General features: G+C 38.2%; 6 protein-coding genes across 12 annotated transcripts in view; 2 read left to right on the top strand and 4 right to left on the bottom strand.

The window, feature by feature from the left end:
- The window catches only part of LOC136265684 (uncharacterized), a 29,895-nt gene extending 27,270 nt beyond the window's left edge, over window positions 1-2,625 (bottom strand). Inside the window, exons 1-3 of one of the 4 annotated variants that reach the window (XM_066060581.1) lie at window positions 2,469-2,583; window positions 1,201-1,439; window positions 438-657 (exon numbers count right to left, since the gene is read on the bottom strand). In XM_066060581.1, the coding sequence (XP_065916653.1) occupies window positions 438-654 (217 nt within the window). In that variant the 5' untranslated portion in view covers window positions 655-657; window positions 1,201-1,439; window positions 2,469-2,583. Of the gene's footprint in view, window positions 1-437; window positions 658-1,200; window positions 1,440-2,199; window positions 2,323-2,468 lie in introns of those variants that run through there. The other 3 variants (XM_066060579.1, XM_066060580.1, XM_066060582.1) reach the window with 3 other exon arrangements.
- A 1,004-nt stretch (window positions 2,626-3,629) lies between these two features.
- On the bottom strand, window positions 3,630-8,694 carry LOC136267761 (uncharacterized). 2 transcript variants are annotated; one of them, XM_066062925.1, is made up of 12 exons: window positions 8,555-8,694; window positions 7,516-7,710; window positions 7,374-7,423; window positions 6,926-6,993; window positions 6,805-6,861; window positions 6,336-6,419; window positions 6,190-6,283; window positions 5,960-6,136; window positions 5,218-5,360; window positions 5,100-5,158; window positions 4,613-4,709; window positions 3,630-4,014 (listed from the first exon to the last, which is right to left on the bottom strand). In XM_066062925.1, the coding sequence occupies exons 2-12, from the start codon at window positions 7,688-7,690 to the stop codon at window positions 3,792-3,794; spliced, it is 1,227 nt and encodes a 408-aa protein (XP_065918997.1). In that variant the 5' UTR covers window positions 7,691-7,710; window positions 8,555-8,694; the 3' UTR covers window positions 3,630-3,791. The 2 variants fall into 2 exon arrangements, with proteins under 2 accessions (XP_065918997.1, XP_065918998.1); XM_066062926.1 differs by lacking the exon at window positions 8,555-8,694 and having other exon boundaries at window positions 7,370-7,423; window positions 7,516-7,552.
- A 1-nt stretch (window position 8,695) lies between these two features.
- LOC136267755 (ubiquitin-like modifier-activating enzyme ATG7) lies at window positions 8,696-16,979 on the top strand. Its single transcript, XM_066062922.1, has 20 exons — window positions 8,696-8,881; window positions 10,190-10,244; window positions 10,292-10,406; window positions 10,454-10,531; window positions 10,588-10,701; window positions 10,767-10,815; window positions 11,421-11,515; window positions 11,568-11,656; window positions 11,715-11,845; window positions 11,916-12,006; window positions 12,060-12,204; window positions 12,716-12,874; window positions 13,848-13,905; window positions 14,593-14,729; window positions 14,810-14,968; window positions 15,499-15,614; window positions 16,003-16,075; window positions 16,234-16,314; window positions 16,365-16,484; window positions 16,755-16,979. The coding sequence occupies exons 1-20, from the start codon at window positions 8,734-8,736 to the stop codon at window positions 16,782-16,784; spliced, it is 2,043 nt and encodes a 680-aa protein (XP_065918994.1). The 5' UTR covers window positions 8,696-8,733; the 3' UTR covers window positions 16,785-16,979.
- Window positions 16,845-19,107, bottom strand: LOC136267757 (laminin subunit gamma-1-like). Its single transcript, XM_066062924.1, has 4 exons — window positions 19,014-19,107; window positions 18,840-18,932; window positions 17,547-18,778; window positions 16,845-17,459 (listed from the first exon to the last, which is right to left on the bottom strand). The coding sequence occupies exons 2-4, from the start codon at window positions 18,904-18,906 to the stop codon at window positions 16,959-16,961; spliced, it is 1,800 nt and encodes a 599-aa protein (XP_065918996.1). The 5' UTR covers window positions 18,907-18,932; window positions 19,014-19,107; the 3' UTR covers window positions 16,845-16,958.
- LOC136267763 (TM2 domain-containing protein 2-like) lies at window positions 19,099-23,385 on the bottom strand. The gene is made up of 4 exons (XM_066062930.1): window positions 23,174-23,385; window positions 23,031-23,121; window positions 19,459-19,574; window positions 19,099-19,408 (listed from the first exon to the last, which is right to left on the bottom strand). The coding sequence occupies exons 1-4, from the start codon at window positions 23,347-23,349 to the stop codon at window positions 19,195-19,197; spliced, it is 597 nt and encodes a 198-aa protein (XP_065919002.1). The 5' UTR covers window positions 23,350-23,385; the 3' UTR covers window positions 19,099-19,194.
- LOC136267762 (DNA repair protein XRCC4-like) lies at window positions 23,370-25,183 on the top strand. 3 transcript variants are annotated; one of them, XM_066062929.1, is made up of 4 exons: window positions 23,375-23,485; window positions 23,919-23,941; window positions 23,997-24,778; window positions 24,839-25,183. In XM_066062929.1, exons 3-4 carry the CDS (start codon window positions 24,001-24,003, stop codon window positions 25,096-25,098), a joined length of 1,038 nt encoding a protein of 345 aa, XP_065919001.1. In that variant the 5' UTR covers window positions 23,375-23,485; window positions 23,919-23,941; window positions 23,997-24,000; the 3' UTR covers window positions 25,099-25,183. The 3 variants fall into 3 exon arrangements, with proteins under 3 accessions (XP_065918999.1, XP_065919000.1, XP_065919001.1); XM_066062927.1 differs by lacking the exon at window positions 23,919-23,941 and having other exon boundaries at window positions 23,370-23,485; XM_066062928.1 differs by having other exon boundaries at window positions 23,371-23,485; window positions 23,919-24,778.
- Window positions 25,184-26,669: the final 1,486 nt, after the last annotated feature.

Genomic DNA, 26,669 nt, shown 5'->3' with positions numbered 1-26,669 from the left:
TTGCAATTTACACTTTTATTTGTAACAAGTTAAAATGTTGTAGAATGCCTTCTAGAATACCAACACAACCTTCTCCATGGTGTACAGAGTGTTTATTTGAAGAAAAAGAACAGGTGTTATGTAATTATATATACCAGATGTCAGTAGGGCTTCAACCACAAATTTCTCTAGTTGCTTGCTTCAAAGGATTCCTCTTAAATGGCTTCCTGTATATGAATGTATGGGAAAATTTCAACTTCTGATTAAAGCGCATCTTATCCCACCATCTCAGGCATTTGAAGAGCTTCACGCCCATATAAAAATTTAGTCATTACCAAAAGGAAGTTATTGCGAGTCTATATACAGTGAACGCCAATATACTAGTCACTGGTACATTGTACATAAAGAGTGTATGTGTGACACAAGAATACAATAAACACAATGACACATCAACTTACATGACAACACCATGGCAATAAGACAAATGGTACCACCCAGGTATCTCATCATCACCAAGGTCTTGGACTTCCTTAACTCCAGTTCATCATCTTCTTCACTACTATCATCATCATCATCATCATCATCATCATCATCATAACTCATGTCAGTGAGATGTTCATATGTGTTGTTGGTGCTCCCATAGTGTTTGGGTTCAGTTAGTTTCTTGTGAGACATGTTCTAAATGAAAATATATATGATCAATGTGGTAAGTTACGTATGTACCACTTTTTGCTTATGAATCATGCACCTACCCACCCACCCACCCACACGCAAAGCAAAAAGTTATGCAAAACAACACTCATTGCTATATTGAACCAGCACTGGGATGCCTGTGCTCCACTCAGGCACTTGAGTCTTGTGCAGACAAATCCTGAACCGCAGGACTGTACAGGTATCATGGATAGCCACAGCGACCCCAACACCGCTAAGTAATACAAGGATAGTTGGGAATTTGCTTTCCAGTTAACACCAGATACCCACTAATGTTACAGCAGGATGAGCTGCTTTCCCAGTTGATACCAGGCCACCAGGTCCCCATTTAACAAGACTGGTACGTACGTATGTATGGACTACAGTATGTTGTTCTGTTTGGTATTATCCATAAACAAAGCCTGCACTTCACTGTGACTAATACAACCCTTTTACATCTGTTCCCTTTAGATGAACTCTTGCCGTTAGGTTACTAGGTAGACTCTTGATACTAACTGCAATGCTACTGACCTTTTACAGTACTTCTTTACTATTCAATTCCAACATAAAACCTTTACAAGCCAGTAGCACATGTGTAATATATCCTAAACAACTTCTAGCCAGGTCGGATGCTGGTAGGACATATTCATGATGACAAAAATCCTATTTGCAATTGGTAATGATGATAACGAGCTGTTCAATATTAAACCAATCGACGTAGGTGACAACATGTAATGTCTTGTAGTCTGATATTTTAAGTTGTAGTCAAACTATAAAGAGATCAAACAAGACTTCATTAAGAATGTCATTACCAACACTATTAGGATCAGCATTAATTTTTTCATCATTAATAATTTCACCTTCATATCAACTGCAGTTTCTACAATAACACTGTCATATATTTCTACTCTGGCAAGCTCAGTTACATTAAGGTTACGGGATACTGTAAACCCCACATGTACACTACCAATCATTTTTCATGATTAGGGGTTTGATTTTTCTTCATGCATTGTTATCAAATATTTATGCATTCTTAACTTCTCATTAATCGACTTGAAATTCAAATGTTGTTATGGAAACATGAGTTATCCCCATGTCAATTAGTGAAAACTATGAACCAAAAATCAGACCAATGAAGAGCCACGAGAACTTACTAACAATTCTAAGGTTTGAAGAACATCACTTGTGAGGGACTGACAAGAGGATTTGTGAATAATGCGTATAGTTGCTGAAATATGACTACAATATGGCCTAAAGCAAGACACTGTGGTCACAAAATATATTTTTTAATTGATATCACAAGCACTAGAAACATTATTTCTAACAAAAGGCTCCGTCAGGACCTAGACAAGAAGCCAAACTAGTAGTCTGTTTATACAAAATGTCAACAACTAGTTTGACAGTCCTGATTTTTGGTTCAGGAAAATATCGCCATTAGTCAGCAAAACTACGCATGCGCTTACAGGTGCGCCAGTTGCTAAGTGTGTTGTTTCTATGTTATCTTGTACTGTTACATGTGTTTTCTTGTACCTTGTACCTGTCCAGTCAGCATGCTATGATTCTCCCAACAATTTAGGCCTGTTACCAGCTGATACACAACACAACAACACCAAGCCCGCCTTAATTACGTAATAAAATTTTTGTTTGACAGTCGCTCAGTATCCCGTAACCTTAATGGCGGACAATACATACATTTCTGCAGTCAAATTAATACCTCTGACTGAAACAGCGGTGTATGTACACCGTTCACTAATTTTATTATACAACGATTTTTAACACAATAGCCGACAAACACGTACCTACTAGTTAAACACAGCTAGCTCTATCGGCTCAAGTTCTTCACACAGGCTGGTCGTGAAGCGATAAAACACGAGACACGTGATATTCAAAACTAATTAAATTTCTCATACCCGGGAGTGCTTTTCTGGATACTAAGCTTGAGCTCGACATGCACCGCTTTTTTCCACCAGGCCGATAAGGTCACATTCCACCACAACACTGCAGACTACATTTCAATTTACAGTGTAAACGTGAAATTTTTCTCTAGCCGATACACATGATGTAGCATGTAGTCTAGCATTTGTTAGCTGGATACACAACTGTAGCTAACTGCAGGAATCCCCCAACCCAATCGTTTTAGTGAGCCAATAATTATGTGTGTTGTAAAAACCTTTGAAGACAATTAAAATTACTAACAGACCTCCTGAGAGGTTCACTAAAATGGTTAGAGACTTCCTATATAGCAGATAGGTATCTGTTGAGGGAGTCACCACACAGCACATTACACTAACAAGGGGGTGACACACATGCACTCATTGTAGGTAGATCTGCGACCGCGGTCAAAGTGTAAGTCAAAGGTCAAGGCCACCAAATTCGTGCCAAGTCAACGGTCAAGGGTAAAAATTTCTGACCCACAATCGAATAGTACTGAAATATCGTCGCTAGGTCACTGGTCAAAGATTGGAAAAGGCTCTTAGTCAAAGGTCAAAGCAAAATTTCGGCCGGTCAAGACTTTGACCACGGTCGCAGATCTCCCTACAGCACGTACCTACGTAACACCCCTTGATTAATGATTGCTGATGTGTTGAGTGGCATTGTAGATCTCAGTAACGATCACTGCATTGATACCACGGGCACAGGTGCTTTGCCTGATACATACACAAGAACCCCAGGACTGTAGATTAACCTTCCTAAGCCAGTGCAGTGCACATTGGTGAAAGAGAGTGCTGAAACGATTCAGAATTGGTTGCGAACAAATTGACCAATTATTCTTTAAGCATGAAGAAGCGCTGAAATCTTTGTTGATAGTAAGGTAAAGCACAAGAGCTATTTCATTTCTTCTAAAACAGAAATTTTCACTACAAATTAATATGTCACTTTGTTCATAATCTCAAACTTCAGGGTTGACTTCATCCATCTGATCACAGTACTAATGAATATTCGAATAGTATGTCAGCAAATCAAACATACCGAATAGTAAAAAATCATTTCAGCACTAGTACATATGATAAATATAGAAAAGGCCTGTTTCACATACATAACAATGAGCTTGCTGCTGTGAAATTGTTATTTGTGATTGCTTTAAATGTCCTCCCCCTTATACCACATTTGAGATGTATTCATCAAATCCACCCAAAGTTTAGCCTTTTAGTGATAATACTTGGTGGTAAATCCATCATCTCGTTGAGTCTTTTCCTTCTGTCTGCAACAACTTCTGATATCACAAATCCTACAAATCCTGCAATGATGGCTACAGTTCCAATGTAAGCTAAATAATTCTCAACATAGTGATGACTGAAGTAGTCCCACACCACTGAAGCAGGGATAACTAATATAGCTCCAACACTGTAAAGAAAGTGAATTCACCATTGTTAATATAAAAAGATATCTTGCAAGAACACCTTTATATTATACACATAAAAATTAATGATAGCTGTAACTTTATTTGTGTAAAATAAAGCCACATTGGCCTGACATCTTAGATTGTCAGTGAAACCTCATATAGGGCACCTACTGTATGGAACCAAAACTATGTCCTCAATACTGAGGTGGGCTTATTAATGAAGTCACCAACTGAAACACATATTAACTGTTACGATTGGGACTGAAGGGGCCTTATTACAGAGGTGGCCACTAAGTAAAGTTTCTCTATAATTATCAAAGTGACAGTATGCAATCACAGTACATGCTCTTTCGCTTGATTGCATTTAATTTAATGTGACTTCTATTAGAGTATAATCACATTGTCTATCCAATGCTCATTGGTGGCAAAAAGATGGTAGGCAATACTAATAAAATAAGTGCAGCAAATGGTGTCAGATTCTAGACATATTCTGGATTAAACTGCTGCACATGTTCTGTACTGGTAACCACCTGCAGTCAGTCTCACATACAGCTGTACTCCCGTAACAATTATATAAGTGCATGATAAGCAGTACATTACCTGGTGAACATTGGAGACACCAGTGCAATACAAGTGATAACACTAGCAGTGTTAACTACCTCCACCCCAGCACTCACTGCCATCAACATAAGAGTGTCTGTGTAATACACATGAAGTGTAAATACAAGTAATATAGTATTAATTTGATAAGGAGTTTCCACTAAGTGACTGTTCTATTAAAGTATTTTTATTTTGCCCGACTGCTTCATTACTTGATCTTTCCATGATGGATCCATGATTTTAGAAACGTGAATTCTCAAATTCTTAAATGTCCGCATAAAATCCATTCATATAAATTACATTCACATGTTGATAAATTATTTAAAATTAATTTCTTCTACATACATATTGCCATAATGGCTGTGTCAAGTAAACTGTAGGCAAATGCTCTGACGATCACATAAATAAAATCACCCCAGAGATGGCCTATTAATGAGGTTCCACTGTACTGTACTTTCAACAAACAAACACAAAATACATAACTTACATCGTGATGGCCAACTAAACACTTCAATTCCAGCATAATGTAAAATAAAAATTGGTGGCCTAAACACAATTACAGGTATAGTATAAAACAATCATTAATTTGGGTTTAAATTACATACCACATCCACAACAGGGTATGGACTCCCATTAGTCCCAAAGTTCGTAAACTGTTTGGTATAGCAGCTGGATCCCCTGGAGGTGACGACAACTTCTTAATACTAACTTGAAGTAGTGCGAATGTTGACACAGCTAAAAGAAGGTACTAAAGAAAAGTATGTCATATATCAGTCAGTATCAACACATCTACTTGTAGTTCACCTCTCGAGGAGAGAACAAAGCACTAGTATATCCTATATTTTCAGCTCTTAATAAACTTTTAGTTATATATATACATATTAATTTAAGTAGGGACTCATGTAATAAAAACAGTAAAACAAGTAATACGAACCACATGTTTGATTATGTTGTTCTGCTAGACTATTGCACTGTATTAGGGTGACTGTGATCCTGTTGATGCTAAATGTAGCCAAAAAACTTAGTTTATAGCAAGTAATTAGATAAACATGTATGGTTACTGTGTATTGGATAGATAGCTATATAGTATGATGCAATTCAGCTAGTGGTCCCTGTCATCAATGAGTTAACAGCAACGTGTTTGGGAATACTATTTCCTTTACATGGGTGCATATAATTTTATATACATAAAATCAATTGGCATTTTTACATTGACCAGCACTGATACTACTTAAGCTAGCTAATAAGGTGAAAGAGAAAATGGGATAAAGAAAGGGATAAATTCTTCTAACCCCAGGATTCAAACTACAGGCTACCCAATGTCTACTGTTTATATAAACAACATACCATTATACCCAATGGTGTGGTCTTGTCATGTGAAGCAGTACTAGTGCTAGCAACAAAACTGGTGATATTCCACTCTGCTGGTATGGAGTCACCATTAGTGTTATTACTACTATCATGTCTGTTAGAGTATATCCCAACCACACAAGCTCCACCCACTGACATCATCAGTGATATCAACTGTACAAACAAGACGTATATCGACCTCATTGAAAACTACAGTACACCCGTACTTTTACTAAAGTGATCACTTCTCCTAGTAGAGGAATGGCTAACATAAATACCACTGCCGGGGATGACTGGTAAATAGAAGAGTTTACTGCAACACTACAACACAATATGTATGACTACTAAGTGATGTGTTTATGTTGACAATTACCTTGTTCCTGATAAGGATAAGTACCAAAAATAAGATGATATTAATGAAATGAAGCTTAAGTATCCAGTGATAATCAGCATCCTCCTATAAGTGTTGTATATAAATGTGTTTGATAACAGTAAGAAACACTGCACCCAGCCAAATGCTAGAATTGAGTCGCCTGACACGCACACAGCTATAGCAAAATTAATGACTAAAACTATCAGTATCTTTCATAAACATCCTTGTCTTGTATTATTAACATTGTGGATATATGTAGAGTAATGTAAAGTAGCTCCCACCCATACAAACTGACTTTCTATGAAATACTAAACACGACTACTTGATCTATTAGGATTAATCATCAACTGTTGTTCATTATTTAATAGCAACTGGATCATCTTTTGCCAGCAGGCAGCAAGATGTTGACCTTATACAGCAATCACAACTACAGTATGTATGTGATACTGTACAATAACACTTTCTATACCTGGGAGAAATCAGTCCATCTCCGACTCTATTACACTTGTAACCACCAGGAAATATTCTACACAAAACAGACATGCTCTCTCTTGCAACATGACCAGGGAAGAATGAATAGTAATACATACCTCCAAATCTTCCATACAATGTACATCAAACTGTAGAAGGAGTGTATCCAGTAAACCAGTAGATAAGGCTGTAATGAACAAAGCTATTTAGTACAAATGTTGACATCTCAACACACACACACAAAGCTTTCAGCTACCATGCTAGCATACCCAGTGAACCAGCACTGGGACATGTACACCCATGCACCACTCAAGTGCTATGAGTCTGCATAGGTAACTCCTGGGACAGGGCTAGTAAACCGCAGGAGGCTGTATCGTGTCACACAGGTGAAGGTGTGGGCACCCAAAGTCTGACATACAAACGCACACAAACATGCATTTAACTGTAAATAGGCTGATGCACTACTTAAGAAAAAAGAAGTAGCCTGGATGCCAGTGAATTTGCCATAAGCCTGTCATTATACCACCATTACATAATGTACATTTATACATTACACGACTCACATACATGAGGATAATCCACTTCAAGATCTTGAACTGCTTCTGCTAATGCAACCCCTATAGTTAACATGCAACACAGTTACCACCAGCAATAATAGCACACTATGACACATTGGTACACACAACACAAATAGTACAGATCAGCTCACATGACAACACTATTAAGGTGAGACACAGAGTAGCTCCACAATATCTCACAACAGTTGATAATGAATTGTTCTTCTTATGATCCTCATTACTCCCAACTTCACCACTCAGTTCAGTGAGATTACCATTAACATTAATCGTACCATAATCCTTCACCTCATCATCATTGTGTGACATGATGATTGCAGCTCACACTGCTGTGTAGGATAAATCAACATCACAGTGACACACATACACATGGATGCAGCTTACATATTATAAGCTCACTATAGCCAGTTTAAGTCACTCCAAATGAGATTGCAGTTGCACACCCAATATTTGGTGCAGGTGAGAGTGTTCTATTAGAGTATATATCTGGAAAAGTGGCTTTTTGTAAGATTTGCACTACTGCAAGATCCTTGCACAGAAAAGGGAACTTTTCTTGTTACTTACTTGTAAGAATCTTGCAAGTCATTTCTCTCTGGGTTGAGAGGATTCCTAGCTTTCTGTGAGGTAATACTAGCAACAACCAGAACTAGCTAGCAACCACCAGAACTATTTTTTCTAGGTTTAGCAATGAAAAATGAAAGGCTCTTCATAATAACAACAGCACAGGAAATTATTTTGGAGCAATAATGATGTTAATGACCTTCAATGTGGGTCCCCATGCAGACATGACGCAAGCAGCTAGGACAGAAAACTATATGAAATCTGTAGCTAAAGAATTGTTACACATGTACAGATGTATAAATCTATGCTGCATGCATGCCAACAGTTTTTTTAGGTACGTACGTAAATTTATGTTTTGTTCAGTAGTTTGCAGGCATGCACTCACTATTAAACAGTATTGATATAGTTAGTATCCGGCTGCGACCAGCCACCTGTTCAATTTTACTGCACTTATTTTAATTCATTCTTCCCAATACAAATGAAGAAAAAGTGGTTTGCCTACGCGAGACTAAACTCCACGTGTCCGAGTACATGTCATATCCGAGGTCATATCGACCAGCCCATCCCAACCATAGATCATGATGTCACACAGAGCACTCGCACATCGCTTACCTATGCTGATACTGAAAACATCGCACAACATTGCCACTGCTTATCTGGGCTGCATCTCACAGGGCTATTAAATTTCAGCACAGGTCGCCCCTCGGCACAAGTACAAAAACCATCCACGTGATGACAGTAGATCACATGAGTTTTGTATCTAATTTTTTAGTGCAAGGCAGCTAGAGAAAATGGCACAACAGGACTCAGGAATATTACAGTTCGCATCGTTCTGCAGCACACTGGATACAGGCTTCTGGCATAAACTGAGCCATAAAAAGTTGAACGAATACAAGCTGAATGAAGGGAAGGTGGATATCTGGGGATCATACACGAACGGTCAGTTAGCCCTTGCCATACATGTACATGTGGTTCGATGTGGTTGGAATTTTATGACATACTAAATGTACAACAGTGATACAGTCACACCCGTGTTACTCTTAAAACCACAGGACCTGGACTTTATATATATGGCCACATAAGTACATGCACAAAGGGGTGACATATATACACACAGATACATATACAGGCACTTACTGTAGGTAGATCTGTGATTGCAATCAAAGTCTAAGGTCAAGGCCACCAATTTCGTGTCAAGTCAACAGTCAAGGGTAAAAATTTCCAATCCACACTTGAAATGTACTGAAATATCGTCGCTAAGGCCACTTCAACTAAATCTTTTGTTTCTCAGACTGCAACTAGTTGAAAAGTGGGTCGGTAGGTGGGTATAAATAAAATAATAATAGGTGGTAATATATATATTTTTTAACTGAAGTTATGTCAACACGTGTAACTACGGCGTTAAATAACAAGCTATTAGTTATGGTTAGTGCATCTAAATGACCAAACGTCCATCCATAGTCTGCTTTTACAACTCTTCTTGTAATAACCAAGCTTGCCCCACATATAGCAGATAAGGACGGCCAACAATACATCGACACCACAAACTCACATGATCGAACATGTGATCTTTAAAATGAACAAAAACATTTCATTTACAAATGTTATGGGTTGGTCGGGTCCGAGAAACAAGAAATTTAGTTGAAGTGGCCTAAGTCACAGGTCAAAGATTGAACAAGGTTCTTAGTCATAGGTCAAAGCAAAATTTTGGCCAATCAATACTTTGGCCATGGTTGCAGATCTACCTACAGCTTATACCTACATGACATCCCCTTTGTAATATAGTGGTTGTGAATCAATTAAATCTGCAAGCACAAGCTGTATAGATTTATAAAAGAGTAGTTTAAATGTTGACCTTCCTGTGTTTCAAATTTTGTCTTTGCTAACATAAAGCAGCACTGGGATTTTCAAGTCTGTTGTCCTGTTATATGTATGTAATATGTAATATAAAGGTGATGGTTGAAGGGTCATTCATTAACAACAGAGTCACAGCAATTTTGACATGTTTGACAATGCAGTAACAAGAGACATAATTACTTGAATCAACCATTGCAGGTATATATTTTCCGCCATAGTACCAAGTGCATGTGTCATGTTCTTATAGGGCAATGGACAATAAGAATAAGTCAATCCCCTTCATCAATGTAGAGGCATGCACATGTGCAATGTGGCTACATAATTTATAGTGCTACAACTTACATCTGCACATATGTCCAGCTTTGTATAAAAATTTTTATAATGCTTCAGGTGATGTTGGAGGATTGCCTACAAGATTGTCACTGGACTACAGTGCATTTGAAAAGTACTAAAAATTACATACGCATGTAGATGTCACGTCATGTTTTGTAGACTGGAATCAACCACACGGAGTTATAATTCCCCAGGAATTCTCCTTATTACTAATACAGTAGAGAAATTCAAAACTACTAGCAAAGAAAAATTGTTAGAAGAAACTAGTCAATTGGTATGTCTCCTGTGTCACAACAGTTTGTGTGATGATCACGTTTTCAGATATGGAGTGATATTTGTACAGGAGCAGCTGTCACTGACCCTTCCTTGCTTACTAGATTTCATTTGTTTACGTTTGCTGTAAGTGAAACTGAATGAGTATACAATGTTAATAGATGAATATATTTCACTATCAGAATCTTAAGAAGTATCAATACCAATACTGGTTTGCTTTTCCAGCATTGTTGCCAGAGAAGCCAGTGCAAGCATCTGCTCCATTGCCAATAAAATCTTATTTTACAGAACCACAGGTAGAAAAGTGGCTTGTCTAACTAACCATATATGTATATGTACGTGTATTTATTGTGTATTACAGACTAAAAGTCTTGTATCCTCTTGGGATAGCTTCCATCAGTCTAATCCAGGTCAGTCTGTCATTGGCTAGAATTGTTTTGTTTTATTACTGTATGTTGTACAGCATCCACATGCATACAGAAAACGGGCATGTGTGTATGTGTGCATGCATGGCCTGATAATTGAAAGGTTCCGAGTTTGATGCTAGTTATGTCCAGTTCTATTGTTTTTGTTTCCTTGAGCAAGAAAATTTACTCACATTGCTCCAGTCTATCCAGTTGTTCACTGGGGATTTGGTGACCTAGGGAACCATTCCACCCAGCTGTAGTATCAAATACTAATTGGGGAAGTGAATGCCAACTGTCCATGTCTCTCATAATGGGTGAAGGTCCAGGTGGGAATTCATGTGCCTACATCTTCACCTGTGAGACTCGATACAGTCTCCTGCAGGTTACTAGTCCTGCCCCAGCAGGATCTGTCTGTGCATGCTGATTGACTGACAGTACCATAGTAGTGCACAGGTATCCCGGTGCTTGTTCGTTAGCATGACTTAGCTGAAGGCTTGTGTGTGTGCGTGTTTGTGTTTGTAGACGCTCATGTTAATTGTAAGTATCATTTCTGAAGTTCAGAGCTTCTTGAGGAATGAATGTGCTTGAGGAAATGTCATTATTTTTAGGTATTGGATTTTTTCTTGTCAAGATGGGTGATGAAACAGTTGACATTAGACTATTGACAGAATTTGACCAGGTGTATGGAAAGGATCCACAAAAGGTTGGTCTGTGTACGGAGTAAAACATACAAAGCAATGAGTGGTCATTTACAGGTTGTTGTTGGGTTTTGTGATCCATGTACTTTGGAAAGTAATCCTGGTTGGCCATTACGAAACTTCCTTGCTTTGATTGCAAAGCAATGGTGTGTAAGTTTTATCCATCTTCACACATGTTTTGTTAATGCTACATTCCATCTTCAGGAGCTCAAGTGTGTCCCAGTTAAGTGTGTTGTGCTTCAGGGACAGAACTAGAGAAGGACAAAGAGATGTTGGGCATAGTTTATTCTATGAGAAAGTTGACATTCCAAACTTTGTTGTGGGCTCTCCGAACAGTATGTGGAACGTGTATACTCCATTCTACAGTAATATTAGAAATGTTTGTGCTTCTTTTTGTGTATACAGCTTCTCCTAAAAGTGTTGGTTGGGAGAAGAATGCTAAAGACAAGCTCAGTCATAGGAAAGTAGATCTTAGTTCTAGCATGGATCCTGTAAGGTATGCCATAATCACTCTTTTATCCATCATTCCATGTTGTAATATATTAATAGGTTAGCGGAGTCTTCAGTTGATCTTAATCTTCGGCTGATGAAGTGGAGGCTGATGCCATCACTTGATATACAAGTCATTCAGGAAACTCGATGTCTACTACTTGGATCAGGAACACTTGGCTGTAATGTAGCCAGATGCCTAATAGTCAGTAGTGACTCACTTGCATACATGTATTTACGCATGCACACACAACACACACACACACACAACACACACACACACACACAACACACACACACAACACACACACACACACAACACACACAACACACACACACACACACAAGCTAATCAAAGTATGCAAAACTCTGTTATTGCTGCCCAGTAAAGCAGTACTGGGGGAGCTGTGCACCACTCAGGTACATGTATTAGAGTGAGTGAGGCCATGTAATGTAAAGTTGTACAGCAACCCCAACATTACTATTAAAGACATGTACAGTTTGGCATTTGTGTGATACAGTCTGGTAACAATGTGAGTAAATTTCCTAGTAACAACTTGTGATTGAACCTTGTGATCACCTGGTTGGTGTTCTAACCACTGCTACCTCACACACACACACACACACACACACACACACACACACACACACACACACACACACACACACACACACACACACACACCTTGTAACACAGAACACTGTGTTATTGTTAGGGATGGGGAATACGTAACATCACACTGGTGGACAATGGCAAAGTATCCTACTCTAATCCAGCAAGACAGTCACTGTTTGAATTTGATGATTGCGCCAATGGTGGAAAACCTAAAGCAGAAACTGCTGCTGAGCAGCTGAAGAAAATATTTCCAGGAGTGGTTAGTCTGTAAATACTTGTATCAGTTTAGTATATGCATAACATAACTATGATATGTCTGTAGGCTGGCCAACTTAAGGGTGGGCACATTAGGGAGCCACCTAGAACTACCAGAACTAGGGCCAAGCTTTACAGTAGGTGGTCATTACAAGCGTGAAAGGATTAAATACATATGGCTCATGTGGTCATGCCCATTGCATACAGGGTGTAACAGTATTCTATACCTGTCTAAAGAATTAAGACATGTACAGTGTCTATACAACAATTCAGCAATTATGGAGATACTCTAATAGAATAGTCACTTTGCTCATGATACTATATTGTAGTGTATAAGGGTTCTTCCAAAGTTTCTAAAGCAATACAGTAACTAACAATTTAGATATGACATTTAGGCTGCAGCACATGTTGTCAGGCCTTCAGTGCTGGTCACTGTAAAGTGCTAATAATAAATACTTTAGGTTTAAGGAAGAAAATCCATCCCTCCTGGAGGAAGACTCCCGACTATACATTGGGTGACCTGCAGTTCAAATCCTGGGGTTGGAGGGATTTTTTCCTTACTTTGGCCCCTTTTCTGTTACACCTTATCAGTCAGTAAGTCAAGTCATTAGGTCTAAGTCCCTGAAATTAGGTTAGGTAATCCTAAGGCTGCACTTGTTGCTGTCAGACCTTCAGTGCTGGTCACTGTAAAGTGCTAATAATAATAATAATAATTTACAGCTTGCACCAGTAACATTAGTTCCCAATTCAATTTTAAAGAGCTGATTTTCTTGTATGACATGTCCCCAGACCACCTCCATTAGGCTCCATAGCACTTTAGCTTCTTTGGCTAATTCCTTGTACGATAGTTCTGCAGAGTACATGATGCCTCTTCTTGTACCCAGAATACTGGTTGCTAAGGCTAGCCGCATGTACTTTATTTACTATACTGTATGTACTTATCATGTGTATTCACTATTGGTGTCCAATGATTACAGAATGCTAAAGGAGTTACTCTATCAATACCAATGCCAGGACATACTGTTGGCACCACTGGTAAATCATGGTTGTGAAATGTTTAATAAGTGATCCGCTGAGCAAAAAACCCAACTTATTTGCATAATGTGTTCTTGCGCTTAATGCCATTAAAATACTTTTTTTGTAAAATGTGTGCTAGAAAAATAAATTTGATCGCTTCAGTAAACATTGAAAGAAGATACAAATTAGTTGTAAGGTACCACTGGATTTACCTCTTAAGAATATCTTTGCTTTGTTTCTGTATGATAAAGTAAACGTGTATTTTGTTTACGTTTGGTAAAACGTAACTTTATCATCGCAATTTCTAAGTTTGAACAGCCTTCTTGTTTAAAAGCATGGGTGTGTACAGTCTATGTAGGTCTAAAACTGTACGTTGATGAATGCCCCAGTTCATGGTGAACAAAATGTTGCTCTGTAGCCAGTTGCACTTCTGACTAAATGAGCACCTTTTTCGTATATAGGTACTGTCAAATCGAGTGTTTTGCTCTTCTTGATGCCTATTGCTACAGTATAATTCCAAAAGTACAGCTGTACTCACCATGCAAATAAGGCTGAAACTTTAGCAGCCCATTAGCTTTTTACTCTATCTTACACACAGAAGTCATACAATGAATTTCAAGAAGAATGCATACAAGCCGGGTTTTTGCTGAGCAGGTCACATATTTTAAAACCATGAAATATTACCTGGTATAAATTTTTATTTAGCTGTTGCTATTGAAGCAGTACAAAAGGACTGTAAAGCTTTAGAACAACTTGTGGAATCACATGATGTTGTCTATCTGCTGATGGACACTCGAGAGAGTAGATGGTTACCAACCCTACTAACCACTACAATGGGAAAGGTACTGTAGGTTAACATGTATGTTTTATTAGGGTGTTTTGTACGTTCATGTGTAATTGAATGATTGATTCCTTCCACTAGCTATGTATAAATGCAGCACTGGGGTTTGACACATACATGGTCATGAGACATGGATACAGGCCTGATCCTCAACTAGACATCCCTGCTGCACAAACTGGTGGAACACCAGGGAACGTACTGGGTTGTTACTATTGCAATGATGTAGTGGCTCCTACTGATGTGAGTGTTACCAATATAGTCATCAGTCATCTAGTTGTTGTAGTAATATAGTATACTGGGTTATGATTATTAATAACTTAGCACCTTGGGTTGCACGCACGAGCAACCAAGGAGGCAGTTATTAACAAGCCTGTTGGGATTGTTACTATATTTGTTATACAAATGGATTTTGGCTAAACACTGTACCTATGACTAAACCGTTGGAGAAATGAAACCTTGCAAATTGGGTCACTGCCTAAAATGACTGCCTGTCAAGCAGTACTACAGTGTACATATGTGGCTGGATCTGTGAAAAGGGGTTCCAAATTTCCAAGTTTGACGAGTCATAACTTATCATGTGTTTAACCCATTATCTTAAAAGTACATCCAAGAACAGTGCTATGTTAGGAGTGTAAGGTGACCAAATTTCAGGCTGGTACCGTACTCACAAGTCAAGTTATGGATTGCCAAGTACATGCAATCAGAAAGGCTATAAGACCCCTTTTTGCAGATCCGGTCAGATATTAGGGTGTGTGAATATTCTTGTACAGTCAACCAGAGACCGGACACTTGATCAACAATGTACAGTGTCTAGACCGGGACTGTCCATGATTGCTGCTGCCCTGGCTGTGGAACTGATGGCTTCAGTACTCCAACATCCTCTCAAGTTAGTACTGTTAAATCTGTGAGGTGTATTACTTGTTGTGACAATCAAGGCACTATGAAAAATTTTTGACTTGGAAATTTGAAAGTTGGCTTCTGTAGAGAGATGATCTTTCTATACAGGTGACTGCTGTGGTAGGGTCCACTGTACATTTCCTACTCAGAGAGCTGACTAGTTTGGAGAGGTGGCCTTCCTATATACATGTAGGTGACCACTAAGGCATGTTACACTATCATAAAATTTCAAGACTGTAGGAGGGTTAAAATTATGACTGTTATAGTGTGTGTTCCACCTGTTGTAGCCACATTTAGTCAAACTGTTTGCTGTATACAGCAAATGAAAGAGTTAAAGATATTCTAGTACATGTATGTTTGTCATGTACTCCACACAGAGGACTGGCCAGTGCTGATAGTGGAGATGATGATTCTGATGGAGAATCTAACTTGGGCCTTGTACCACATCAAGTCAGTTAACACTTGAAAATACATGTAGTAGTGATAATGTACATAATTTTGGTGTTTACATACTTTGAAATGCACAATCTACCTCTCCTTATTTATGTAACATCACCACTGTCCTTTGAACTATGGGTTATGAACATGCACACATTGGTGTGTTACAGATTCGTGGATTTTTATCACGATTTCAAAATGTTCTACCAGCAAGCAGATCATTTGACAAGTGCACAGCATGTTCAGAACAGGTAACTATTATACTGTTGTACAGGCTAGTATATGTGAGTATTTCCAATAGGTAGTTTCATGCTACAAGAAGGAAGGTTTTGATTTTCTTCTGAAGACGTTCAATACACCTAATTTTCTAGAAGATCTCACTGGTCTGAGTAAACTTTTCAGTGAGACCCTCGATGATCAGGTATGTATTATCATGGTATGCATAATGCTTTGAAACACAGCTTCACTGGAAAAAGTCTTTTCTAGCATTTTGGTCCTTTGGAATTATGTAGGCCAAATGCTTGTTCCTCATATTTTAAATATTTCTGCAATGGGATTGGCTTAGCAAGTACTTTTAATATGTGTGAGACTCGACTCGACTTCAAGCAACTAGATTACCAAGTTTTACCATGGTGTAGTATCTGTGGCATTACTTTTGTATGTCTCGCATTCCTATCTATGTGTTTTCTAGGTTTGGGAGCTGAGTGATGATGAAAATTGAATTATGAATTTACTGAGAATATGTGTGTTGTATTGAATGTTACCGATAATTTTAACTTAATACGCATAACTATTACCAATCCTTATTTGGTGTCACAGAACACAATAATGTTGTTATATAAATATTACAAACATACTCTATACACGTATATTGAAGTGATGTGTGTTTGGTGACTTATACTACATCATTGCAGGACTGTGGTAGTGAGTTATAAACTTGTCTTAGTAAGTCTCTCTCTATTGTGATGCCTTCTATATCAGTTTCTAGTGTGTTGATGATATTTCTCTGCCGGTCAAGTTCATCTGTTAGTTGCATAATCATATTCTCAATGTCAGCGATTGTAAGTTGAGACTCAACCATTGCCAGTCTATTTCTAACATCAGTGATGTCTTCTTCACTCAACAGACTTAAACTATCAAACCTTGATTGCAATTGCATTAAAGAAGCGTTAGCATTGTTACAATTTTGTGTTTCATTTAGCACAACACCAGCTGCAACCTCAACAGCTACTTCACCAGCATTGATAGTTCCTTGTTGAGTGGTGAGGTCAGTGGTCTCATTTGCTACACTATCTTGTGCCATCTCAAGTGACACTCTATAGTCTTCTAAAGCAACTATGTCCTCTGCTGTTGTGTTTATTGCATCTGTAACTTGTGCATCAAAATAATCTAGTACCTGCAAAAAATAGATGTATGTGTATATGTTCAGCTGTATGTACAGGTTTCACTTTATCAAATGATACTATTATGTATTTAAACTCACCATTTGTATAAGCTGTGTCAGATCAGAAGCATCCATTAGTAGTGTTAGGGAGCTGTTCACTGTTTGATAAGTATCCAGGATCATACCAGAAATGTTGTTAGCAGTATCAATAGCATTCAGTGCCGTCATCCTGATCATCCCGATCTCTTGTAAAGATTGATTTGCCCTTTCAACAAATGTAGAAAAATTTGCTAATTCCATTTGCAAATTCTGAGCCTCAGCAATGAGCTGTTCAGAATCCTGTGTTGCATTGGTAGCTAGTTGGTTGAGTTGAGAGCTGTCTTCGTATAACTGCATAGACTCTTGTTCTAGAGTTTGAATTTGGCCAGAAATAATGTCAAAGCTTTCTATGTAAATATTAACAGCATTATCCAGGTCTCTTCTGAGGTCTATGAGTGTAGAGATGTTCATAAGAAGTGATCTAAGGTTATCAGCTAGTTGTACAGCCTCTTGTAATCGTTGATTGATTTGATCCATCAACACTACAGGATAAGTGTTCATTGTTTCTATAGAAACATTATTACTAAGGGACTGGATCATACTCCGAATACTTGTCAAGTTATTAGACAGCAATTCAAGTTCCACAGAAACACTATCACTATCCATTGTTTGAGTAATAATTCCTGACGTTACGTTCTCCTGCAAAGCAGAAGTAGCAATCAGCAACTCTACAGTGGCATTTGCAATCTCTAATGCAGTGTAGCTAATATTGAAGAGATCTGATGACTGATTGGTGACCAACATCAACTGTGCTTCGAGTTCAGCGTACATCTGAGTACCATTATCAGCTTGCTCTGCTGTTAGCGTTGAAATGCTCTCAATGATTGGCAGCAAGTTATTTTCGATGTCATCCAAGGCTGCAATACTCCTGGAGATGTGGTCTGTAATTTGGTTAATTGTTGCAACAGCATCGCTTGACATCATCTCAGCATCGGTAGCATTAGCAGATATTAATATCAGGTCATCGCTAATATTCAACAACTGCTGCTGAGAATACACTACTTCATCTCTGACTGACGTAAACTGATTAAGCAGCTGTATCTCAGTCATGTTGAGTTCAAGAGCATTCCAAAATGTTTCGTTGACAATAACCCTAGCTTCATCCAGCTGTACTATGGTGGTTGTCAGATTAAAATTTATGCGTTCTAGCGAGTCAGAAATGCTCCCTATTAGCTCCTGTGTGCTGTTGATGTCTTGATCCAGCAGATCATAGCATATTTCATCTCTGCAAGCTGCAGGTATGCACGAAATCATTATCAAAACGAACGTGCTGTGCATCGAGCTTTCACTTACGTGGATCTACTGCATTTGCCAGTAGAAGTGCTTGTACCAACAGCACCAAAGTCTTCCAATGTGACATTATCTCGGCAGAAATTAGCAAGCAAGCTGTGAGAAAAGAAGCAGCATCACCGCACGTTATACCGAGATATCGGCACGTAAACTGCAAGTACCAACACACAAACTTACGTTACAATGAAACGTTAGTAAACATGAAAATAACTTTCATCTCTTAGCTGCCAAGTTACGCCCCTAAACGAACGTTAGTCTCACGTGATCGACAATATTGCTTTTTTTTTTTAAAATCAGCAAACGCATACAAAATTTTTTTTTATGATTAAACGTATACATAATTATATACAGATTTACATTAATAGTATTGCTCCCAGCTGAAGTCATTATTGGGCGTGAAGTTTCCAGTCATCAGTAAGATAATGTCCACAATCCACCAGACACCGAGACAGCCTATAGTGAACAACTTGGCAAGTCCCAGACACGTGTAACCCATACAGAATCTATCCACCCCTATGAAGCCTAGGAATACGGCATAGAGCATTGCTGAGGGAAAATAGTAGCCATTGTATCTGTAATATATTTCATAATACAAAAATGACAGTATTAATTTTTTTCTTACTTTAGACAAGGCACATTTCGTTTGAAAAAGGTACTGTTGCCAGCACAGTCTATGCCATCCAAGACTTCACATTTTACTTTGGTCACCTCTACATCATCAAAATTCTCACCACCAAACTAAAATAGACACATCACAGTTGAAGTAGTAATCACTCAAGCATGCTATATACAATACAACAGATAGTTTGTGGGGAATGGTCATTTACACCTTGTAATATAGCACCTTGTAGTACAGAGAACCAACCAGATATGCGTACATGTAATGGATAACATTGGGGTTTATATCACATAACTCAAGACCAACAAATACTAGATGGAGAAATTAGAAATTTCAATATTATACACTTCCTAGATCAGTAACACCCAAAGTGACTAAAAGGGTAGCCCATTATACTGTATGCATCAATCTCGTCAGTAGATTCAACACACACTTGCAGCACCCTCAATCAATAGCAGATTACTTGGTAGTAGTCTAATGACCTCATTCATAATTAACTGAAGGCGGTTAAACACAACCTGTAGCTGTACATAAGGTAATACATTCACTACATAGTTGATTCCCTAAGCTTCTTCAGGAAGTTTAACATACAAGTACACAGAAAAGTTTGGAGTTTTCAACTAGAGTAGGGACCATAGCACATCGATAAAAAGTACTGAAACAAGCTGGAATAGTGCATGATATTAATCACAGTAAAACAATAAAAAGTGCTCTATTCCTACTGTGCATTTTTATTATGGTATCTTGAGCACAGTAGGGATATAACACTTCTTATTGTGATTTAACATCATGCACTACTCCAGCTTGTTTCAGTACTTTTTATCAGTGTGCTATGGTCCTTACTCCAGTTGAAAATTCCAAATTTTTCTGTGTATTTGTTTGTAAACTTTTTTTTGTAAATATTATTTTTATTATGACTGGTGAACCCATGAATACTGCATCTGAAATGGTGCCGAGCGCCACAGCTATATCAATTATTGTCTGAATAGTGAAGTATCCATTATGCCTTGTTGTTGGCTGTGTTCAAATACGGGCGATTTCCATTATGAAGGGAAGCCATCACGTGCTACCGTCAAATCGACACTTTTTGCTGTCAGCAAAGATGAATGGGGCACAAAGGAGGACACTGGTAAGTCCATGAAGAATGCATTGTATGTACTGCAGGCACCTCTCGGGTCGAACAGTGAAAAAGTCAAACCCGTAGCCTTAGCCATTATCGAGTTATGCTTGTCTGGAGGCACCAGTCAGTCAGTAGAAAATTCCATTAAAGCAACTTGTTGAAAGCGTTTCGGGTCAATCTGAAATCTTGTTTGGGCTTACTTTTACCTAACCAATACTGCCTCATCGTTGTTAGGGAAAATTGAGGTTGGTTTGTTATTTTGTGGACCATGCCTACTCCTTTGTGGTCCTTACTATACACTACTATTGTAGTGTATGATGACTTCAAAAAACCACCAGGTTGACTCCGTCTATTATAGTGGGGCTACCAAATTGTTATATGTGAACATTGTGATTTAATTTTAATGGTGCACAATCTTTCTTCTAAGTGCTTCCTCTCAACTATTCAATGCTGGAGTCTTGATTTGTTATACAGTACAAGCAGGGATTTTACATAAAGGACGCTTATTGATGAAAGTGACCATAGCACAACTGTTATTTAATTACCCAATATTTTCTACTCAGTAATTTCTGCTTACAGCACTACCATGTCATACAAAATGCCAAATATAGTATGTACAGTATATCCTAAATCTTTTCAAGGGTAACTGTATTACAAATCTGTCTCAACCTCAACCTCAGCCGTACAGCAACAAAGCAGTCCAAACATACAACATTGTATTTCTCATACCTACTAACAGTGTCAACAAAGCTATTGGTTGGGCACTTGATAAGTCATCTAACTATAAGGTTGCTCCAAATAAATTCTCTGTTTCTCCTCCACTCAGACATATTTGCAGGCGGACCATTTCCATTACAAGATTTGCAGCTTTCACGCCAATATTTACCTGGACACAACCATAGCAAACTGCACAAAAGCAATTTAAGCTTGCAATTTTAAGTTTCAGGAATAACACAATATTCACACGTGAGCTGACACCCTTAAAAGATCTGAGCCCATACAGTATACAAGAAAATGGATGAACCCAGAATAATGGAACATGGTAGAGCTGATAAGAAACATGTGGTAGGTGGATGAGAAACAGATGTAAGGAGAGTATCCTACTCTCATATACCCCTGTAGGAGGTATCATGAAGTTATAACGTAACAACAAGATGTTGTAGTTTGTGACATACAAGCAGCTGTAAAAGTGCAAGAATCGATAGCACCATTTCACACTCGCAATGCTCAGGATAGCCATATTCACGAATGGCCTAACAAGAAACACCTACGAGGCAGTCTTAACCCATGAAAGAACGACTATAGTTCGGTGAGAAGAAACGCTTAGAGCTGGAGTTAATTTGGTTGCTAGCAATGTTGTTAGGCACGCGTTCAAATTGGGTTCAATTGATACCATGTTCAACTAATGACATCATTAAATATACGTGACCGGATTTTACAAAACCGATCCAAATCGCAAAAATCCGGCAAAATCAAACTAACATCACCAGTGGATAGCTACACTATCGCACTAGTAGTTTTGACACTCAGTACCACTCAAACTACTCGAGGCTGGTTTCAACAGACGTCTTTTCTGGGGTGTGTGTAGAGCTCGAATGGCGGTTTTGGGCCTTGTGAAGGACCTGACTTGGCAAGAATCAGTGGTTTACTGGAGGACAGCCTGATAATGTAGGCCAGACATTTTTTTCTGTGGATTTTGCTACATATCAACCACTAAGGAGCCCTGTAATCTCATCTCTGGACTCCAATCGTAGTCTGCCTCCATTTTAAGGTCTAACCCTTGCCCACCCCGCCACCCCTTTGTGAGCACTCGTGATACTACTTCGCTCGTCCAACTGCTCAGATTTCTCTTATTTGGCAGGAAACTCTACAAGCAGCTACAAGTACTGGAAGTGGTCTGAAAGGTAACAGATTGATGTATCTTCAGTGTAAATTTCATACACGTACTTGCTATCCCTGGAGAGTTATGCTGGTTTGAATTCTTTAAAACCGTTTATCTCGAAACTTCTAATGTGCGATTTGGATCGTTTTTCCAAAACCCAGTCACATACAAAGAAAAACGGGCAAACTCAGAAGTGCTATGTCATAACTTCGCCCTTCTACAGGGGTAGGATACTCTCCTCAGTATATTATATAATTATGAACTCTTGGTATAATCTCACACATGTTCACACAAGGGGTGTCACGTAGGTACACACTGTAGGTAGATGTGACCACGGTCGGGGTCTTGACTCAACGAATTTTGCTTTGATCTTTGACCAGCAGACTTTAATTTTTCAATCTTTGAACTGTGACTTAGCAATATAATTTCAGTACTTTTTGAGGAAATTTTTGTCCTTGACCATTGTCTTGGCATGAATTTGGTGGCCTTGACCCTTGACCTAGAATTTGATTGCAGTCGCAGATCTCCCTACAGCGAGTGCCTGTGTGTCGGCCCCTTGTCACGCACACTTGCCTTACTACAGCCAATTTCAACACTTTCATTATCCACAGTAACATTACTCTTCCCCCCCCGCGGCGCTTCACACTCGTAAAACTCTTCTGGCCTATAAACACACATAAATAGTATCAGATGGTGTGGATTGTATTGGTACTCACAAGGCGCAGCATAGTACTAGGGGGGTGCTGGCATTAAAATCTTCCACAGAACCTAGCACAGAACTGTAATAATCCTCCGTACACGTATCACTGGACTCAAACAGTCCTCCACAAAGGTTTGAATGGAGCGATATCAGAATTACTAGCGTCCAAACAGACACACCAAATAAATGCATAGTGAGCACTAAATAGACATATTAAATTATTCTTAATAGAGCGCACTTCACAACTGTTTGCAGAGAGGTTTGCTGTCAGGTACACTGAAGAATTTCAGAGCGATAGCTTATGTTACAGAGTGACACGTTATTAAAGGTTGTTGTGCTGCAAACATACACTCGTTGTTTGTGCTGTATTAAATGTGTATGTGTGTATTTTTAAGTTTACACGGTTCCACTGAAAATCATTGTAAGCTAAACCTGTTTACACATTACAACTTGATACCTCCTACATGAGCTGCATCATGCAATGTGGTACACAGATTATACGTTCCCCGTGTATTCCTTTCCTAGGAATATATGGTGGTAACTAGTAATTAAGTAATTGATCTTGTACAACAAGCTGTTCCTATATGGTTCATGGTTAAACATCTGTTGGAACTCTGTAGGTGAAATACTCTTGTATGCATACGTAGTGCATCAAATTAGAGCTCTGTGTTGAATGCAAATTTGGTTATCAAAATGTAGTTAAATTTGTGAAGCTGTAATTTGATATTCTTGTCACTTACACTATACATACATACACACAGAGGGTGCAAAAGTGACATAGAAGGCAAGTTTCTGGCTGGAGAAAGTACAGTGATACTTTCCGATTTCTTGTGCTATAGGAAAATGGATACAGAAAGTGAATCCCCAATGAAAACTCTAATAAAGTTAGAGACAGAGGGATCTTGTTCCACACTATACATACTAACTGTGTATGAAGGGGAGACACTATGCTTGACAGCATCTGATGGAAACCAAACATGGAGTAGTATGTTTCCTTGTGTAACACTACAGTCAATGGCAAAAGATGCAAAACTGTCTTTTAGTAGTTTTATGGATCAATCCCTCAGTGCCCTTTCTCAGAGTATGCATGAAACATTGACATTTGCTTATAGCACTAATATTGATTCATCGGGTGATCTGGTGTTTGCATGGAAGAAACACATCGTGGAAGAGAACGTGAAGTTTCAAATTGGTTCGGTGACACTTCAGCAATCATCACCAACCATTTCTTCAATGCTAGAGTTTGCTGTTGAAAATATTTCGGGTCTGAAAGAGGAAATCAGTGGATTGACAAAGAAAGTAGAAATCCTTAAGAAAGAAAAATCCAGGGCACTTGAAAAACTTGAACAGTGTGCCACTTTAAAGGAAGATTTAGAATCAGATTTGTACGGTAAATTCAAATTAGTTTTAAATGATAAGAAAGCAAAAATTAGAGTACTTAGTGATCAAGCCAAGACACTTGCTGAAGAGAATCAACATCTCAAAGACAGACAGGTGACAATGGTTGTAAGCGCTAAAGAAAAAGATGCGCATAATAATGATAGTGATGCCACCACTGATGATGAAAAGGCACCTACTGATAGTAGAGATCGAACTCCTTCTCCTGTGTCAAAGATCACAGGTACGTACAGTATAGTAAATAAATGTCAAATTTTGCTGGTTTATTGTATGTTGTGTGCAGTCGTTGAAGATGAATCAGTGGATGCTACTATGTCAAGTCTTCTTGGTGGAAGCTCTAAGGAGGTCAGTTCACCACCAGTGAAGAGACGACGAAAGAGGGAAGTTAAGAAACCACCAGCAAAGCCACCTGTAATTTCCAGACCAGTTGAAAAGGTGGTGGTGAAGAAAGCTCCCACTGGGGTCACTCGACCAACTAGATCCACTTCTAATGCTTCTTCGAATTCTTCTCTTGAAGCAGATGATCTTTTAGACAAGATGTAAAACATTTTTTATTAGAAATTTATGGTATGCTTTCCCCCTGAATATGGTAACATATATGCAAATTTGTTTGTAGAAATATAAAGTATTTGTGAAAGTAAGTGTTTTAAGTAGGGTATTTAGTTTGCTACACTACAATGCATTTGCCATAATCAGTCACAGTTTATATGCACGTGTATGCATGCATTTGTGTCTCTGTGTACGTATTCACATAGTGAACATGTAGGTGCATGTACAGTGGAACCTCAGTTATCCGGACCCCACTTATCCAGATTCTCGGTTAACCGAACTACGGAATTGACTGCTCTATTAGAGGAGTGACTGTTCTATTAGGTTATTTGATAATACTAAAATTATTTTAATGTTCTTTATACTATTTTAAGGTTATTTATACACAGTTTCAGAGATATCCCTACGAACTTTTCAGACTTATGGGCCACCCCTGGTCCCAAGGGGTTCAGATAACTGAGGTTCCACTGTATTTGCATTCACATGTTTAGAGTCATTGCCTCATGAACACTGCAGACACACACAATGTAGTGCTTATGGGCTCCAGTAGAGTACATTGAATAATTTGTGTGTATCTAATACTCACAGGTAGTACCTATACTCTGTAAGTGGAATATGATACAAAATGTTTCATCTACATTATATTAGTGTTGTGCGATATGGCACATTTTGTATATTGCCTATCACGATTATTGCTCTCTTCTTTTATCACGATACGATATATTATCACGATATACAAATTGCATGAAGTCATGGTAATGAATTGCTAGTATTTGAGTATAAAGCATGTAAAATAGTCCCTAACATGCACTTTCTTCTGCAAGTAAGTCTGTTATAAAGAAATTAATACTGTCTTGAACATCATTTTCTGATGAAATTACCACACCATCATATATAACAATATTAATTTTTTAATCACAATTACGATATAAAAATTAATATATCACAATAATTGATTTAATCGATATATTGCACATCACTACATTATATTTAGTGAACACCAATGTATGTTTTTATATGCAAAGATGAAAACTGTATGGTTACCAAAATTTTGTGGGCTGGTCCGAAATCCTGAGTGAAGTACTATATGTGACACTTCATTTTTACTCATATTCAATTTGTCTCTATACTCTACTTAATACTTTGATGTTCAGATGTAGCTGACTGTAACACATTATTGCCAATACTGTAAATGACAAGGATTAAGGAAATTTTCCTATTTTCAAATTAGCTATACAGTATATATTAATCAGTATTGACTGTATGGTGAATTGCCAAACTTCCGCCAACCTGTTTTGCATGCTGATTCGTCAAACTCAAGTCACACCAAACTTTTGTCATTTACGTATACAGTATATCAGTTATCACAATGTCAGTAAGTTTACATCTCTACTAATTCACAATAGTATACCAAGTTTATAATAATGCGAATTTCAAGTGTATTGGCGAATACAGTAGACCTGTATTAGACATTCCAGTATCCAAGATTTTTAAGAAAAATCTCAGTCTTAATTCCCTCGCACAAAATGATGATGTACGTTTAACTTGCGACTGCTCCGTTATCT

This window comes from Dysidea avara, chromosome 9 (genome assembly GCF_963678975.1).
Source record: "Dysidea avara chromosome 9, odDysAvar1.4, whole genome shotgun sequence".
In the NCBI taxonomy this organism is placed as follows: Eukaryota; Metazoa; Porifera; class Demospongiae; order Dictyoceratida; family Dysideidae; genus Dysidea; species Dysidea avara.
Note: the sequence above shows the minus strand (reverse complement) of the source record. Positions and strands in the feature narration are given on the sequence as shown.